We start from the raw sequence: 15,042 nt of genomic DNA on the forward strand, positions 1-15,042 counted from the left end.
TTCCGCCTTCGCTTTCAGTCTCATACTCACATTCTGTTTGTTTTTATTCCACTCTGTCTCTTTTTTTCCATCCTCTTCATCTATCTCTGTATGCATCACTTCATCTGACTGCCTCATATGTTTTTGTCTGTCTCCTCACTCATTTATTTCCAGCTCTCTTTCTCACTCTTTCTAACACACACACACAAGCGGTCTCATAACACAAGTATGCTCATGATGGTTTGGACAAGCCATGCTGTGATGATGAAAGGTGATGTGTGTATCTTTCTCTATGCTTTGTGTTATAGAGACATTTTACGTGTGTGGTTTTGTCACTGGAGCCTAACAACTTATTTTGTTCTTTGATCTGTTTTCTAAAAGTCGTCTCACCTCTGGACATTATAATATAATAAACAAGTCTTTATCATCTGAGTCACAACTGCACTATACTGCAGAAGAGTCAGTTGTGGATGAAGTACTCAATCACACATTTTACTTACCTAAAAGTACAGCTAAATTGACAAAAATGTACTTTAGTAAAAATAAAACTACCACATTGAACCATTTAACCTAAGTACTTGCTTGTTTAATGCAAAGGTAAATTAGATAAATGAAAAATGTACTGAAGTACGGTAACGAAGTAAACGTATTTTGTTAAATTCTACCCCTGAGGCACATAACATTATGTTTTAAGCTGATGAGCACTGAAAGGTTTGATCACAGGAACTTAAAACCTGCAGCGTCATGTTTAATGTCCACATGGTTCTTACATAAATCAGTGTTTGTGGGTTTTGACTGCTTAAAATAGTTGGGTGGTCTCGGTACATACTTGACTGGTACACAAACAGCCCCAAAGCCTGCTATGCACTCCAGTTTGCAGGTTGATTGCTGGGTGAAATAGTGAAGGTCGGGTTCAGAAACTAGTTTGTTGCAGTGGCACTCCCTGTTTGAGTTGCCACAAATCAGGACAGCATGATTTGAGATATGGCTTCTGTTTTCAAAACAAAAAAAGAAAATCCCTGCACCACATGGTGGCTTATCTCTGTATGATGCAACAGGAACATGGAGAAGACGTGGTCTCTCAGTGGTTACACAACAAGACAGGCACAGTCTGTTTGTAGCACCACACTAAAACCCTTTTCCATGTATTTCTCTGATGGTTTTTAACAATGTTCGGAAAGAGGAAGGGATTAAACAAGAAGCACATTAGCCAAAGAGAAGCAGAAGGCGATTCCTTAAAATGTCAGATTATTATTTCTAGATATGTTTCATGTTTAAATGTATGTCATGACATTCTGCATGCCTGCATGATGTTGTATGATCAATATTTCTGTTTGTCTCTTTCTAGTTATCTGCAAGTTGCATGATTCTTTTCCTAGATTTTCTCCTGGTTGCCTTTTCTACCATAATTTAGTGGCTGGGATTCTAAGGGGACGGCAGGAGTAGTCAGATACTCTGGAAATGGATGTTAAAACCGAGATTCACATTTCCAAAAGAGTGGATTAAGGGCAGCTATTTGGTAGCTTTTGAAAGCTTTAGTATACCAAACATTTTTCAAAAACATTTTAATGACCTTTTATCATAGTTTTTATTTTTAGCATGATCTTGTATACCACAACTTAAAATAAAAATGCAGTGGCACCAGCTACATATTGATAATTATATTATAATACAAAGGCCCATGTTCAGTGTCCAGTTTGGTAATATTAGCACACAATTATCAATTGATTTCCAGTGCGTTTGTATTATTATTTAGTCTAAACTTGTTATCAGGATTTTGATGTTTTGGAAAAAATTGGGTCTTTTCTTTTTTAAGTCACCATGAATATGTAGAGTGACCTCTATAGGAGTGGAGCTATTTTAGAAAGGAAACCAAGCAAGTTCATTTTTAGTGACTGCACTCCTGCCTGTCCCAACCATTGTGTTTTTAATTAAACAACCTATTTGTTCATTTAATTTTTCTTCTCCCATGATTGTTTCTTCTTCATGATTTTCTCTTTCCTGTTTTGTGTTTCCTTTCCTTGTGTTTGTTTTTGTTTGTGCTTGTGTGTATGTATGTATGTGTGTGTGTCTGTCTGTCTGCTGTGCTGTCTGTGCTGTGGTCTGCGTGGTGGGGGCTGTGAGCAGAAGCTCTGGTGGTGCAGAAGAGTGGCAGCAGCAGTGTGCTAGCAGAGGGGAAGCCTGAGTCCTGTGGTAAGATGCTCCTGCGGGAATGGCTGGTGTGACAACTAGCATCTATACATGCTTCAGACCCTGGTGTGAAATTGCCCCTTATTTCAAACAGAGCGATAGCAATGACTTTTTCTATTCATCTAATTTATTTTAATGAGGCTGCACAGTCAGAGGTCGGATTTACACGACTGTCTGATTTCTGTGCTAATTAGCGTCAAGAGATCAACTCAACTGTGGATGTGCTTTAACATAACTAATACTTTCATTGTTGATTAATCTGCTAATTATTTGATATTTTAAACACAACTTACTTTGGACACATCAAACCGTTTTGTTTGACCAAATTTTCAAAATTGAGAAATGTTAGGTTTATTATTAATTATATTATTATCAAGACAAGCAGTAAATCCTAACAATTGAGAAAATGTGACTCGGGAATATTTGGTATCTTTTGCTTGAAAATGTAGATTTACAAGTGACTTCGGATCTACTGTGAAATGATATGGCTCAAATAATAATGTATTTGATTATTATTGAGCATTGGGATTATCTGAGCAGTGCAAATAGCCGACTGAGGTTTGGTATCATTCTCCAAATACGATGACAGTTATTCAAGCCAGTGCAAAATGATGTGTCCAGTAATGAGTTTTTAATCACCAGATTTTTTTTGGTGTACTTGCTGATGGGGAAAACTGGCTCAGTGTTTACTTTTCCGGTTTGCTAAATATTTGGCTTTTAAATTCTGTGTCAGAAACAATTCAAACCTCATCTTTTCTGCTGGCCAATGTTTCTCTATGCTCAGTAAACTCAAGTCATATCGTTTGACAAAATACAGCTAAACATAACTTCCAACTTAATCTATGAATGACTTTAATTGAAAAACTATCACTATTCAATTGAATTCCTCATAGACCCTAGCAGCTGAGCTAAGCACTACTTAAAAGATTGATTTTGGATTACCAGGATACAGTTGCACTATTTACTTTGATCCATAAACCCCCACTTGAGTCAGATCCAAATATTTATGCAAAGTTTCAGTAGATTCATTGAAAATTAAGCTCACACAGTGAATAACACACACATGCCTACAGGGACTTACTTTTGCTTAGAGTAAAGCCGAGCGGCCACAGAACAATAGGTTTAGTGACTTGTTTTCAGAATCACCATGTTAGCAGGGTCATTATGGAGCCTCTTCTCTCCTGTGGTGTGAGAGTGTCATTATAACCCGGTTCAACTGCTCTCTTGTGCTTCTTACATCATGTGGGACACTTTTTCACCTTTCTTTCAACTGCTGTTGGCCACAATGACACAAGAAGAGACAGAAATGGTCAGATAATGTGAGATTTCCTACCAAGTGACTTGTAGCGGGTGCCTGGCCTCACAAGCAGTGAATTGACAAAACAAATTCTTAAGGCGGCCGTCAGAAATGCCAGTTTCTGCTGATGACAGTCTCGTCTCTGTGTTGGACACACTGTATTAAGATAAGGTTCCACTGTCACATTGGACAAAGCTTATTTGTGGTCTTTCTGTTTGAACCAGTTATCGCTATACAGATGAAAAGCCACGTTCCTATTTGAAGCTCTAAATACTCAGACTTTCAGATTTATGAAAAGTAGTCTGACCTTTGTATGTGGTATTCTAATGACCTTTTGTGACTCCGGTGCTTAAGGTACTCAGTGTCAGCATTAAAGGTCAGTTTATTCTCTTGAGTACATTTCTCTGTGTTTCAGCAAAGGGTGCTGACTATGGATCAGTTAAAACCCTGAATAATACATTAGCTCAGATGGATTCACCTGGTCAGCGATCATATCAGTCCTCCCTCTTCCTCACCGTTAATAAATACCAACCAGAGACTCTAAAATACTGTTATGGGTTGAAAAAGGCAAAAGATCAACATCTAGAGGCAAATTCACACCAGCCCTTTAACCCATACGGCTTCATCTGTTTTTTTGACACCCTTGCCCTCTCCCTGTTTCCCTTCCCCCTGCTCCTGTAGCTCCACCTCACCCCCTCTTTACTCCCTTCCCCCCAGCCTCGGGCTTTTGGCCCCTCTTAGCCGCTCTCTGTGTTTAAGCCCCCGTTCCTTCCACTCTCCAACCCCCACACCACTGTCCTTATCGATCGACTCACCCCTCCCTGGTTGACGCTGCACCGATCAGGAAATCACAGACACATCACCGAAACCAGTTCAAGGGTCACCTCATTCAGTCTGGGTCTCTCATAATAGAAATGTTTTGCTTATTTTGGAAAATCTACTTCTTGTTTTTAATAACACGAGACAACATTGTTTTTCTGTCTAAGCATTTTGCATTCTTTGCATTGTGTTTCCTTTTTTGTCGACTTCCCTGTCAGTCGGCCAGACGTTAGATAAGCTCTAATCTCAGCTTGCAACACTAATGAAACTCTGTAGAGAACCTGGAAAGTAACGTTCCTCCTCCTGACCTGTGAGACAACATATCTGCGACCATTATAAGTTTTAGCAGGATTTATTATTTCTTTATCAATGTATTAACATCGTCAGCACTTGACCTTACTCTCAAAATTTCCTTGGGATAATATACTGTATGTCCTTATTTGGCGCAAAATATGGAATTGAAATCAAATAATTTATTAAATGAGTGTTTTTTTCATGTACGTATATATATTATGTCAAAATGTGCTGCAAAATTCAAGCTCTTAAAATGTTTCTGTCCAACCTCACAACAATAATTTTTTACATGCCTCTTGTTTTATTCACAACAGCGTCTAGACTACTGGAGATGAGTTATCTACTTATATGTTACAGGATAGGTACACATTTTTTCAAGATAAAACCCACATGGGCAAATGTAAAAGCTTTATTGGTTATTGCTCAGTATGGACGCAACAAAAATCATATTTAAAAGCAGTTTCAGTGTAAGTTGTGGAGGAAAAAATATCTTCATGGTCAGTATGGAGGAGGAGGAATATATGCAGCGGACCAGTAATTATTTTACTGTACGTCCGTGAATGTCCGTCTTGTTCTAAGATAAACTTAGGATAAAAATGTAATCTATTTTGTGAAAGTAAAATAAATATTTTTACTATTTTTGTATTGTTTATCTACAAAATGTGATTATTGTCACACAATCGCTAGTAGTTAATAAATAGATAATAGTTTTTATTTTCCACATACTGTGTTATGCACTTGACTGAAGCAAGTTAAGAACATTTATCTTAATGACTTTAGTCCTTTTGAAGACACTGTTTTGTTTTGTCTGTCCTGTCTGTCTCACTCACAGGTCTGGTCCAGCGATGTGTAATCATCCAGAAAGATGAAAATGGCTTCGGGCTCACTGTCAGTGGTGACAACCCAGTGTTTGTGCAGCTTGTCAAAGAAGGTAAGGAGAAGCCTCCAACTTAAAGGGAAGAAGAAAAACATGGTGTTGCAATGACTGATTTTCTTTCTACTTTGGTGTAAAGCCGTTGCAATAGAGATGTGGGCTCCCATTTCATGCACTGACATCAAACTGTCATGGCAGTCTGCTCTGCATTCACAGATATGAGGGATAACTGTGAAGTCATGCACTGTATATTTCCTCCTTAGCAGTTTCCTAATAGCTGCAGTTATCGTGGTGTCTTTTAACGAGGGGACTTTGACAGGATACTAGCTGCCTCTAACTGTCGGCTGTTATCAGGCCGCAGAAAACATGACAGTGTGAGTACAGTAGTGGAAAGAGACAAAAGAGGAAGGAACTGATGGAGGACTTTAGTTGCCCGGTCATCAGTGCTTGGCGGGGTTTACCTATTCCTGTACGGCTCTCCATTTGTGCCTTTGTTAATCTCTCACCACAAGGAGCCATCTACTTGGTTTCATTTGAATAATTTATAAAAGTTGTTTTTCATTTCATTGTAAACGGAGCAGCAAGTAACTGGTTAGTGTGAAACAAAAAAAAAGACTGATAGGACAAGATTATGTCCTTATTTCGGTGACACTGTTTAAAATGTTCCCATTAATGCTAAACTGAAGACCCAAAATGATCATCACAGGTAGTGCTTTCTTAAAACTGTATTTAGTTTCTCCTTCAGCTCCTTGCTGCTGACTCTAGAGCCAGACCTGGATCTTATAATCACCTGTCTCATGCCTAAATCCCTTTGTTTGGGGTGGAGCTGTGAAACAGGTCCTTCTTGTAATATAACCACTGTTATGGTCTTTCAAAATAGCACTTCAGTAGTCACTCTGCAACATCTGGTCTGTCAGGGCTATATGGTGTACTCGTTGTGGGGAAAAATCCACAATTACACCACAAAGCTGTATTTTCTCTCAGTTCTCCCTTCGATACATTTCCATCTTCTATTTATTTTTGTTTCTTTCCTGCCCTCCTCTGTTTTTGTTTTAATGCTCTTTTACCTCTGTGTTTGCCAGATGGGGCTGCAATGCGGGCAGGTGTTCAGACAGGAGACAGGATCATCAAGGTATTGTGTTCATCTACCTCTTTAAACTGTCAGCTGCACTGTTTTCTAGTCCAAGGCCAATGCAGAGGCTGTATGCTGCCACCTTCTGGTCAAGTACACTATCTACTCCATTCTGTTGTGTGTAAAGCTGGAGTGAGACATCAATGTGGAAATCTGGGCCTAGAATGGAAGGTTGTTGGCGTCTGTATCAGTCTTGATTCTCATCATTGTATCATTACTGTCTTCTAGGTCAATGGGACCCTTGTAACACATTCTAACCACATTGAAGTGGTGAAGCTAATCAAATGTAAGTTCTTCTTGTATGTCTTTCTGTTTAAGAAAATTCCCCATTTTAATACATAAATCTTAAATTAAAACACATCCCTTACTTCTCCTTTTTCAGCGGGCTCCTATGTGGCCCTCACAGTGTTGGGGCGCCCTCCAGGGCTCGCCCAGATCCCTTTGTCGGAAGCAGAGTCTGAAATGTTGGGTGTTAGCATTTCCTCTCCAAACTCCCCAGCATCAGAACGCCCCTACAGTCCTCTGGACCGCCTCTCTTCTACACATCCACCATGGGTACTCAATGGCATCAGTTGATGCACTCTTTCTGTATCTCGCTTCCACAAACATCCCTTCCTCTTCATCATTCTTCTCATCATCTTGGAGATTATCTATGTCTTATCTACGTTTTCCTCATCCTTAATTTTTGCGGTGGCTTCTCTGTCATCTTTTCTTACAAATGTTTTATATTTTCTGTTATGTGGATTATGTAGATCAGAAATTTCCCTGAATGATTCTCATCTAGTCTAGTTCACAATTCCTCCATTTGCTTCATTTTTATTTTTCTCCTGCAGGATGAGAACAGCAGTGTCTGCAACCCAAGGGTTGATATCTTGCAAAGGATGCTCTCGAAAGAGCAGCACGAGCTGCAGGTTAGCATAAGAATCACTGCCACTCACTGTCTGCTCCTTGTTGTACTGTTTTCCTCTGTCGATGTCAGAAATAGCAAGGTGATTTTGCACCCTTTATCCCACAGCTGTGTATATCTAAACCTTGTTCAGGTGTGTTTAGTTATTATCTGTATTGAAAGAGAAAGAATCATCTCATATCTGTCTGTAAATAGGAGATTGTGTTCGAGCAGAAGGAAGGTAGCTTGTGTACAGTTGGGTAAAAAACCAATTTGTCATGCAGCGATTTTCAAACAAGGTTTCCTTTAACATCCCTATACTCCGTGCCAAAGTAAACATATGTATGATTCCTTGTTTTGATTTCACCCCTCTTGCTGTCTAGGCCATGAAGGAGGAGTACAGCAAGAACCCCTCCCCCAAACTACTGAAAGACATCCAGGAAGCTAAAAAACACATTCCTCAGCTGCAGGGTCAGCTCTTCAAGGCCACTGGGGCAACACAGGTAAAGCAAATACCTCCCCTCCAACTGAATGACTTGTACATTTAGCCGACAGAGTGGGGGTATCTAGGGACACTGCTCTACCAGCAACTTCCAAGCAGTCTTTGTGTGATTTTGTGTCGAGCATTTAGGGCCCGTTTCAGACTAACATAAATCCTAATCTTATCAAAGGATTAGGCTTTCTCTGTGGGAAGCCACTCTTTTGTGTCTGTGTGACAGCTTATTTTATATACATTGCTCACTGAGCCTTTTGTTATGTGCGTCAACACATTACTCTCTGAATTTTAAAAGAAAGTGGTATTTTATGATTGTACACTTAAAATGCTGATAAATTCATGAATGCATCAGTTTGCTTCTTGCTGTTATGTTAGTTAAAACACATTTTATTCTTTTCATTTCCCACTTTGTATATCTTGTGTTTTATGTAATAAGATGGTTCACGATTGGTAATAAATGTTGTGTTTACATAAATCCTTTAGGAGGCGGTTCCAGGTGGTGATGCAGATGATGGTAGCATGTTTGAGTCAGAGCACACTCTCACCTCAAAGGGAGACAACAACACAGACATGTCCTGGAGCAGCACGCCTGTAAGTTCTGTCGCCTCAACAACACTGTTCAAATTTCACTCTGAGCTTCACATTAAACCTTAAATCGGAGCCCAGGTAGGTTATTGGATTATTTATTGGATTAGCCCTGCTTAGATATGGGTTCTTAAAGTCTTTACGACACCAGTGTTGCCACTATTACTGTACATATTGACAGTAATAATTTATTTGGAAGGAATTGTTCACTTATTTCTTTTGCTAAATTCAGACTGAATGATAATGTAATGCTTTGTTCCCTCCCACCTCCAGTTATCTCACAGATTTGGGCCTGGATCTCCAGACAGTTTATTTCCAAGACAGACATCCTGCTCCAGCCCAAAGAGCACACCCAGGAACAGCTTCAACTCCTGCCACTCCCCAGACGCAGCGGACACCACTGACCTGGTAACTGTACTTTTTGACTTTGTTCAATTCTCCTTAAAATAAGCACTTAATTAGTAGATTTTATAATTGTCCAGCCTTTATAGGAAACAATTATTAACAATACATGAATGTCTTGTCCCCAGGACTCTCTGTCCCCCACCACAGTCAGCAGTCCCTCCTCTTCTCGCCTCGTCTCACAAATCATTGGAGCTGAGGACGACTACTTTGATTCGGACCAGGAACAGGTATTTTACCACACGGCAAAGTTAACATAATTTATCTCACATTATCTCTAAATACAGCTGACAGATACTGAATATATATTTTAAAAGACCTGGCTCTCTTTAGTATTGTTGTTGCTGCAATTAAAGTAAGATTATTATTGTCAGATTGCAAACTGTTGTCCTGACTGTGTTTCAGACAAACGGCCAGTGTCACAACTTTAACAGCATCGAGCAGCTCAAGTCTCGCCCCGCCCACCTCACGGCCTTCCTTCACCACGTCATCTCTCAGTTCGACCCTGCTCCTTTGGTAAGACCTGCTCCCTTCACACCTTGTTTAAACCCTTGTACATATTCATTTCATGCAGCCTGACAGACTGCTGGTCGCTGTTTTTTTTATATTTCGTAATCTTGTGTCCTCAGCTGTGCTACCTCTATGCTGACCTCTACAAGCAGACCAACTCCAAAGAGACCAGACGGGTGTTCATGGACCTCCACACCTTCTTCATCGACCGAGGAGCTGTAAGTAGTTTCTGTTTGTCGGAGGGAACTATGGAGAAAACAACAGGCCTCCATATCTGTTGCTATTGTCTTTGTTTTTATATCCTGAACAAAAACGGATGAGATAAAAAAAAAAAATACACGTGGAATGGAATACATTACCCAAAATGTTGCATTTTCACAGTTACCAGAGAATTATACAATTTACAGGTAAGAATAGGGGGATATATGTGTCACTGACTGGCTCCCAGGGTCAGGAACACATGATGATAATGATGATGTCAATATGAGATCTTCATTTTCACTTTCTAACGCATTAAAAAACATTCATACGTAAGAAAAACAAGGAAAAAATAATATGTGTTCAAATTTGTTGTCAAAGTATAAATCAGTTTTGTTCTTGTTACAGAATTTGAAAGTTGCTGTCCCTGAATCCATCTCTTCTGATCTTGGTAAGTATATCATGCTGTATGTGTGTGTTTGCCTCTGCTCAGCGTCTTTTTTAAAAAAAATTTACGCTCACCTTTTGTGCTTCTGTTAACTCAATTAAACCATTTGTCCGTCCTCATTATACAGTCCCTGTAAGTGATCACTTACTCAGTCATGCACATTCCTGACTAATTACATGCTCTGGTGGTTTGGAAAGTATTGCTTATTATCACCTATTTGGAGTGCACATGTCACAATCGGTTGGTACTTGGTGTACAGTGTATTTGAGTGTGTGTGCGTGCGTGCGTGCGTGTGTGCAGATCGAAGGCGGACAGAACTGATCCCAGAGGAAATAAACAGGCAACACGTTCAAACACTGCAGGACTCTCTGCTCCCTGACATTCAGAAGAACCTTGAGGATTTCAGGTAAACGTGTGAACACAAAATTTGTTCTTACTGAACTGTGTATGTTCCAATTAATTAATGAATTCGAGAATTTAGTTCGTTCTCACTACACAAAAAGTAGTATCTCGCTATGTTTAGCCACATTTTGCTGAGAAATTATTGACATTATTATGTTGGTACATGTAGGCAGAAGCGCAGTATGGGTCTAACAGTGGCTGCAGCTGAATTGGCCAGACTGGACCAAGAGCGAGTCAGAGACAGGGTCACTCTGGAGAGAGAGCGATCATATGCTGAAAGCATCATCACCAAGATAGAGGATATCCTGTAAGTAGCACATGCACACAGTCACGTAACACAAATGGCACACATCAAGACATGTGCTGCTTGTTTGTTTGCACAGATACTCTCTAACCCAATCACATGTTTCTATCCATTACCAGCCACTGAAACAATTTTTCTTCTTTGTGTCATTTCTAGCTTAACTACTCAGACCACAGAGGAAGAGAAATGGTGAGTAGTCTCGTGGTGCATTCGGTTGATTGACATGAAGAGCATCTCTTAAAGTGCATCGAGGATCATATTATGCTTTTTGGGGTTTTCCTTTTACCTTTAGTGCATCATATAGCTTTTACGTGCTCATAAAAGCTTTTTGGAATCACAAAGGTCAAAGTCCACGGCAAAGTGAGTCGTTCTTTCCCACAGAAAACACTGCTCCTGAACAGAGCATTTACTGCACCATGTGACGTGCCCACCGAGGGGCTAGTTTGGCTCAAATTGATATGGCAGAACTAATACCACTGTTACCAAGGCGACAGCCTGTTAATATCTGATCAGGAAGCCTCTGAGTAAAATGTTGACCAATCGCAAGAGGGAGCCAGCTGACCAATCAGAGCAGACCCGGCAGAAGAGAGAGCTAAAACTGAGAGAGATAGTGACAAGTGGCACTGTAGCAATGTATGTTTTTAGATAAATAATGTGTATTTTGAACATAACACTATGCAAACCTATGCCGGTTGGCTGCACAAATTAAGATTGCAAACCTGTAAATGGCCAAAATGTAGGTACGTCAAGAATGTTCATCACATTCTGTCACAACATATTATTTTACACTCATTGGCTCTTTGAAATCATTATATGTCCTAAATTCAGTCAGTCAGTGTTTTCAGTCCTTGCTGTTTTGACAAAGAAAACAAAACAACATATTGGTGTCATCCAAGTCCCTTTTCCACATCCCCCACAGTTTACACATAAAGCATTCGGGCAGTGTCTCAAAGAAAACATGTAATTTATGCAGTATGTTTATACTGAATAATTCAAACGTGGGACTGATTCAAACAGTGTAGTTTGAAATGCCATATGGTCGCAGCACAGTCCAGATGGTTTGTGTAGAGATTATATGAGAATGACATATGGTACAATCCACAATATGGACACTTGTTCACTTCAAATGATAGCGTTCTGTTGTTTTGTTGGTTATAATTGAGAAACTTTGTTGTCATTTAGCACTACCATGCAGTATGTCATCTATACATACATGAAGCACCTTGGTGTGAGGGTGAAGGAACCTCGCAGTCTGGAGTCCAAACGGGTCCGGATCAACTTTCTCCCCAAGATCAAGGTATGTCAATATTGTTTGCTGCGCTATGGGACTTCTCCTCTTTTTGTCACCTGCCTGACACATTGTGTTCTCTTGCATTTTTGATAAAATACAGAAAAGCATAAAGACAGAAAAGGAAGGAGGAGAAGAAAAGGTGAAGAAACCCAGATTTCCCAGCATCCTTGGTCCTCAGCGTCGGCCCAGCCGCATCGAAGCAGCATCTGGTGAGTTTAGACTTTTAAACATGCCAAAATTATGGCTCTACTTCTAAAGCATTTAAAAATGTGTTTACACATCTCTCTATATTTTTAGTGGGTAAAGCCTTGGATGGTCGCCCACGACCTCAGAAGCAATTGTCTCAGCCTTCACTGGGGGCAAGTGAGCACACGGAAACTGGTCGTTTAAGAAGCAGCCAATCAAGTGAGGGCTCTGAGCTCACACACTCCATGTCTGTCAACACCTCATCCCCCAACAGCACCACCTACAGCTCAGACACGAGCCGAGACGCTGATATGGGTGAGCTACTTATCAACTCGAATGAGCACGAGTGTAAGAGAGACACAGAAAGTGATTGGTTTCTAACTTGTTCCTCATCTCTCAGGTGGAACTCCGACCTCAGGCCCCCACAGGCTGAGTGACGGCCTTCAGACTGACTCTCTGGACGGGCTGCCATACCCTGCTTCGCACTTTGACCTCTACAGCCTGGACCAACTGCAAGAGGACGACAGAGAGAGTGACAGGTGCATTTACAGTCACATGTGCAGCAACACATTTGCTTCCTTTAAGAGAGAATATTTATATAACATTGATTTTTCTGTTAAAATTTTCTGTAGAGCTCACGAGGGAACACCAAAGGCCATAAGAAGGTAAGGATACAACTTAAATCCATCTAAAAAAGGAGATGGGTGATACCTACTGGATCATTTTTATTAGCCAGTTGAAAAGCTAACTTTTCTCTCGCTGTAGGCTTGAGGGACTGGGTGCAGCCGATGTCCAGAGTGAAGACGACCAGGGAACAGACTCTGAGCACGACCCCCCAAACTGGCAGCAGCTGGTGGGACGAGAAGTCCTAGCGGGTCTCCGGCCTCATGAAATCAAGAGGCAGGAAGTTATCAATGGTGAGAGCATAACATTGTACAATTTATGAAGGCTGCATTTCTATTTATCAAAAAATTCTACGAAGTTGATCCTACTCTGCGTGATTTGAAAAACTGTCGTGATATATCACCCATTGAGTAGAGGGGAGAAGAGAGCGATATGCTTCAGAGAATTTGCTGGGATCCGACCCAAATCTCTGTCACAACGTGCATCATGTTGAGCTGTGCAGATGATCTGCCATCTTGAATTTACGTCTTGCCTTTTGTCTGCAGAGCTGTTTTACACGGAGCGTGCACATGTGCGGATGCTGAGAGTTTTGGACCACGTTTTCTACCAGAAGCTTTCCAAAGAGAGCATCCTGCCTCCCGCGGACATCAAGAACATCTTCACCAACCTGGAGGAGATTCTGCAGCTGCATGGTAGACACACACACAAAAACACACACAAGCAGTACAAAACTCAAAAGCAAAACTGTTTTCAGACATGCAATGAACTCTGGACTTTATCCTGCAATTTTCAAGTATGTGAGAATGCAAATGTCCAAGTCTGCTGCTCCAGACATTTTTCAGAACTTTTCCTGCCAGCTCCCCAGTAAAATGCATGATTTAACCCATCTGAGAATACAGCAGGAAAATGTTGAGGACAATTCTAACACACGATGAATGCAAAACTGAAAAGAAAACTAGATGAATAGAATTATCTCTATATGAAGAATGGTGTCGTACATGCAGATGAAGATGTCAACTCGGAAAGACAACAACATTTAAGAGCTCTTGGTGATAAGGGCGGACACCGGTGTCGCTGTGCTTTAAACAAAAAACATGTGATTTCCGCAGTGGAATGTAAATGTCATGTCCTGCCTCCTGCATGCTGCATGCTCCACCCTGACACCAACCCTCACCTGAATGTTCTGAACATTTTCCTATTGTCATTTCCTATCACGTCTGACCGGAACGATCCCCTGCTGCGTTCTTCATATGTGAAAGACAAAGTCACGTTCACGTCTGAAAACAACTTCTGGTAGCGAGAGTTAGATTAATGTTTAAAATGACAAATTATAATAGTATATAGAATGTAAAGCACACACACAGCATCCTTACATGTTGTCGCAGACACTGACTGTTTGTTGGTGCCTCTTCTTGGAATTTCAGCTTCAATACTGGAGCAAATGGCAGCCGTGCGGAAGAGAAATGAGTCCTCAGTAATTGATCAGATAGGAGACGACTTGCTCTCCTGGGTGAGTACAATTCTCAGGCTGAAATTGTATTTCCCCCTTTCAAACATCTTCCTATATTGAATACATTTCAAGATGACTGATGTGGCAGGAGAAAAAACGTATTCTGCACAAAGAAATTGATCTGTTGCCCAAAATTGCTTCATAGCGAGTAGAAAAAAAAGACTTTGGCAATTGATTGCTTCCCTCGGCCTCACATCTGTTAACATGTCATATGAGCAAGAAAATGGTTATTTCAAGTTTTTATGTAATAGAGAACGGGTTTTGGTCAAGGTTGTCATAATCAACATCAAAGTCTTATATCCCACCTTGAGATCCTAAAAGACAAAAGCTTAAATATGGCACAGAACTGCTTTGCCCTCCTCAGGAACAAGAAGTATTATCAAAGCAGAAGCTAGTAAATTATATGGAAGCCCACTCCTCAGTAAATGTTACGTCAGGCGATGGCCTAAATGTGTCTGACATCTCCGCATCTCGGTATCGGGTGAGATACATAAGATATGAGGCAGCTACATACAGTATCAGTTGGCCTCCATGTCTGAAATGTCTCTATGGGGGATAAGTAGGGTAAACGGTTCCCTGGGGGTCTCAACGTCGATCGCGTCTACGTTTAAACTT

General features: G+C 40.6%; 1 protein-coding gene across 3 annotated transcripts in view; it reads left to right on the top strand.

Moving 5' to 3' along the window:
- The window catches only part of arhgef12a (Rho guanine nucleotide exchange factor (GEF) 12a), a 38,808-nt gene that overhangs the window by 17,298 nt on the left and 6,468 nt on the right, over positions 1-15,042 (top strand). Inside the window, exons 4-27 of one of the 3 annotated variants that reach the window (XM_034604595.1) lie at positions 2,107-2,172; positions 5,412-5,510; positions 6,536-6,585; positions 6,814-6,871; positions 6,968-7,140; positions 7,419-7,496; positions 7,855-7,974; positions 8,451-8,558; positions 8,826-8,960; positions 9,083-9,184; positions 9,360-9,470; positions 9,584-9,682; positions 10,071-10,113; positions 10,411-10,516; positions 10,682-10,819; positions 10,973-11,005; positions 11,999-12,113; positions 12,208-12,316; positions 12,405-12,608; positions 12,694-12,832; positions 12,926-12,958; positions 13,059-13,210; positions 13,463-13,609; positions 14,342-14,427. In XM_034604595.1, coding sequence (XP_034460486.1) covers positions 2,107-2,172; positions 5,412-5,510; positions 6,536-6,585; positions 6,814-6,871; positions 6,968-7,140; positions 7,419-7,496; positions 7,855-7,974; positions 8,451-8,558; positions 8,826-8,960; positions 9,083-9,184; positions 9,360-9,470; positions 9,584-9,682; positions 10,071-10,113; positions 10,411-10,516; positions 10,682-10,819; positions 10,973-11,005; positions 11,999-12,113; positions 12,208-12,316; positions 12,405-12,608; positions 12,694-12,832; positions 12,926-12,958; positions 13,059-13,210; positions 13,463-13,609; positions 14,342-14,427 — 2,504 coding nt within the window. The remainder of the gene's footprint in view (positions 1-2,106; positions 2,173-5,411; positions 5,511-6,535; positions 6,586-6,813; positions 6,872-6,967; positions 7,141-7,418; positions 7,497-7,854; positions 7,975-8,450; positions 8,559-8,825; positions 8,961-9,082; positions 9,185-9,359; positions 9,471-9,583; positions 9,683-10,070; positions 10,114-10,410; positions 10,517-10,681; positions 10,820-10,972; positions 11,006-11,998; positions 12,114-12,207; positions 12,317-12,404; positions 12,609-12,693; positions 12,833-12,925; positions 12,959-13,058; positions 13,211-13,462; positions 13,610-14,341; positions 14,428-15,042) is intronic. The other 2 variants (XM_034604596.1, XM_034604597.1) reach the window with 2 other exon arrangements.

Source organism: Hippoglossus hippoglossus, chromosome 13 (genome assembly GCF_009819705.1).
Source record: "Hippoglossus hippoglossus isolate fHipHip1 chromosome 13, fHipHip1.pri, whole genome shotgun sequence".
Classification (NCBI taxonomy): Eukaryota; Metazoa; Chordata; class Actinopteri; order Pleuronectiformes; family Pleuronectidae; genus Hippoglossus; species Hippoglossus hippoglossus.